Below are 3,405 nucleotides of genomic sequence, written 5' to 3'. Positions count from 1 at the left end.
GTTTGAGCAGACACATGCACATTTGTGGCCTGTTGGAGGTCATTTTGCAGGGCTCTGGCAGTGCTCCTCCTGCTCCTCCTTGCACAAAGGCGGAGGTAGCGGTCCTGCTGCTGGGTTGTTGCCCTCCTACGGCCTCCTCCACGTCTCCTGATGTACTGGCCTTTCTCCTGGTAGCGCCTCCATGCTCTGGACACTACGCTGACAGACACAGCAAACCTTCTTGCCACAGCTCGCATTGATGTGCCATCCTGAATGAGCTGCACTACCTGAGCCACTTGTGTGGGTTGTAGACTCCGTCTCATGCTACCACTAGAGTGAAAGCACCGCCAGCATTCAAAAGTGACTAAAACATCAGACAGGAAGCATAGGAACTGAGAAGTGGTCTGTGGTCACCACCTGCAGAACCACTCCTTTATTGGGGGTGTCTTGCTAATTGCCTATAATTTCCACCTGTTGTCTTTTCCATTTGCACAACAGCATGTGAAATTGATTGTCAATCAGTGTTGCTTCCTAAGTGGACAGTTTGATTTCACAGGAGTGTGATTGACTTGGAGTTACATTGTGTTGTTTAAGTGTTCCCTTTATTTTTTCAAGAAGTGTATATAAACACTAACACACACCTCACATAATCTCTCCAACTCTACTCAATCAGCCTTACACATCACCCAGCTTGCGAGTTAATGCTTTTGTCTTCCAGAGGCGTTTTCGTGGGTTTGCTCAGCTGCCTCGTCTGTTTCCTCCTTGCTCCACTGCCTTGGCAGCAGCAGGCTAAGCTGCCCCAGAAACCACCTCTGCACCTTCTATCCCAAATCAGTCCAGTTCAGTCCAGGAGCATTGTGTACTTAGCTTTACAGTCAATATTGTCACTGCTCTGACACAGGAAAAGGCGCCACAGCCATGCCTGGACTTAAACACCCCATTTGGTAGTTTCTGGCTTTTGTGGCGTCTGAGGTTTTGTCACTTGATGCATTAAAGCCCTAAAACATTCACTTTACTCAAGGTCATACGATGTCAGAACAGTGCTTACAGACAGTTTGGTACTCCATATCAAGATGGAGCAAGTTTACAATATTGGCTGAGCTCAATACCTCACATAAAACTTTCTGAAGCTGCAATTCAATATGATGCAACACATGGGAGTTAAAGCATATCCTACATGGTTATTGACAGTTTGTTTAGGATAAGAACTAAAAGTAAAGCACACTCAGAGGGAACTGGAGACTGATGTCATCTGGCTGCATGTTGTTGTTGTTGGCAGAATAACTCAGTGTCGCCATCAGACAGCCTGCGGGCAGCGAGTGAGAAGCACCGCAGCTCCTCAGATTACGGTCTCGACTCCAAGAAACGCAAAGTGGACGACAAAGACAGCATGAGCAGATATGTGAGTGTTTGTGTTTGTTTCTTTGTTTGTGGTGTTTGCGTTATTGAGTTTAGTAGCTCTCCTGCTGTAGCTGTTGGTGGGGTCCTGAGCCTGTTTGCGCTTGTGTTTGAACTTTGATTAACTCAGTGTTAAATATGTTAGGCCACTATGAAAAATGTGGCAAACCAAAATATGGTAGGAAGACAAATTAACAACCATTTTATTGCCCGTTTTTTCATTATATAACCACCGCAGTTTTAGTAATGCTTTATTTTATAGGTCTGTAAATTCCTAATAATTCTTTAGAAAGTGACCTGGAAAGGAAAATGTAATTTGGCTTTAATTGCAGGTAAAATACTGTGGTCAATTGGTGCACTTCCAATTAATTAATTCCAATTAAATTCTAAGCTGGTGTATCCCTGACTCTTTTAGTCAGTGCACACGCCAGCTGAACATGCAAACATTTGCAGTTTGTCTACAGATGTACAATTCAATATGAAGAATAAAGTTTCTATAGTAATAAACATTTACTTGGGTTCAAATGGATCAGTTCTTTCCTCTGAATCAACTGCTGACCAAAACATAAATCTGTCTCTCATTTCGATCTACTCGTCAGATAATGTAATTAGACTGTACTGGCTTATGCTCACTGTACTTTTACCACTGTTAGTGATCTCCCAGTAAGCTGAGCCTGTCACGCCTTTATTTCAGGACAGTGACGGAGACAAAAGCGACGACTTGGTGGTGGATGTTTCCAATGAGGTAAGACTGCGTTTGAACTTAGCTGCTCAGCCACATTCCACAATGTCAACTCCGCGTATAAACTAAACACAGCTCCCTTTTGTCGTCTATCGAAGTCTCAACACCTTTCACAGCGTTGCCAAAAAGTCTGTCATAATATTGGTTGTGTGTGCTTACTTGCTGTATTTCTTTTGCCATTCATGCAGAAAGTAAGACAAAGAAAACAAAGAGAAAAGGGAGTGACAGGTGAATGAAAAGTGTGTGTATGTGTGTGAGGGAGAGTACGAGCACGCACAAGTATATTTATCTGTGTTTGCACATGAGGCCCCAGTTTGTTTGACCTACATGTACATGCCAGTGGCTTTCCTCCGGTCTGTTTGCTCAGTCTCGCTCTCTGTCTGTCTCGTTTAACTCTGTAGGATCCAGCTACCCCTCGAGTCAGCCCCGCTCACTCTCCTCCAGAAAACGGCCTGGATAAATCTCGAGTCCTGAAGAAGGATGCTGCCCCGAACAGCCCCGCCTCTGTCGCCTCGTCGGGCAGCACGCCGTCCTCCAAAGCAAAGGACCACGCCCATGTGAGTGTGAGGGACACACTGAAAGATGAAATAAGGAGGTTACAGTTGAGGGGGTGAGCTGACAGACTAAAGGGCATTTGTCAAGTGAAGTGTCTGTCTGTGTGAAGGACTAATATGATGGAGGTTTAGCAGTTGGCTGCTATGAGGAGCTTGAAGGGGCAGAGGGTGGGTGCACTCTCAGGAAATCAAACCCTGTGGCTCACTCCTCTCAATCTCCTTTATAGCTTACCCAGTAAATGGTCATTTCTTCCTCGGCCTGAGGCTGTAAATAACCCAGAGACACAGCAGAGAGAGAACTGCTGTCTCCCTCTTTTCTTGCTTCCTCGCATCTTCTCCCTCTCCGTCCCCCACTCTAATACTGAAGTTCTCGATAACCAGGGTAAGACAATCCTCATGCTAAGGAGTATGACCGATTTACAGCCCACATCGCTACCCTCCACCTCCCATGACACCCGGCTTCTCGCCGTCCTCATTAGTGTGTGTCACCGAGCTAAACCCCCCACTCCTCGATCAGCATAGGAAGAAAGATTATGAGAGAAGTGTTTGGGCCACCATCTTGCTTGTCTAGCCACTCTTAACAAGCTTGGCTTCTGAGTGAAGTTTTATGCCCGTACCCTCACCGCACGCCCCATGACTGTAAGGAAGTGTCAGTGTTAGATTGGATTACCTTGAGCCGTCCACTCAGATTGTCACTCTGGATTTCAATGCCGGGGGGGGGGGGGGGGTAAA

At 46.0% G+C, this 3,405-nt stretch overlaps 1 protein-coding gene across 16 annotated transcripts in view; it reads left to right on the top strand.

Annotated features, from left to right (window-relative positions):
• Positions 1-3,405, top strand: part of LOC123959195 (transducin-like enhancer protein 3-B) — a 187,296-nt gene that overhangs the window by 174,369 nt on the left and 9,522 nt on the right. For all 16 annotated transcript variants that reach the window (XM_046033135.1, XM_046033136.1, XM_046033129.1 and 13 more), the window contains 3 exons: positions 1,259-1,381; positions 2,072-2,122; positions 2,521-2,676. In XM_046033135.1, the coding sequence (XP_045889091.1) occupies positions 1,259-1,381; positions 2,072-2,122; positions 2,521-2,676 (330 nt within the window). The remainder of the gene's footprint in view (positions 1-1,258; positions 1,382-2,071; positions 2,123-2,520; positions 2,677-3,405) is intronic.

The sequence above is a fragment of the Micropterus dolomieu genome, linkage group LG20, assembly GCF_021292245.1.
Source record: "Micropterus dolomieu isolate WLL.071019.BEF.003 ecotype Adirondacks linkage group LG20, ASM2129224v1, whole genome shotgun sequence".
In the NCBI taxonomy this organism is placed as follows: domain Eukaryota; kingdom Metazoa; phylum Chordata; class Actinopteri; order Centrarchiformes; family Centrarchidae; genus Micropterus; species Micropterus dolomieu.
This window is presented reverse-complemented; position numbering and strand designations above follow the sequence as displayed.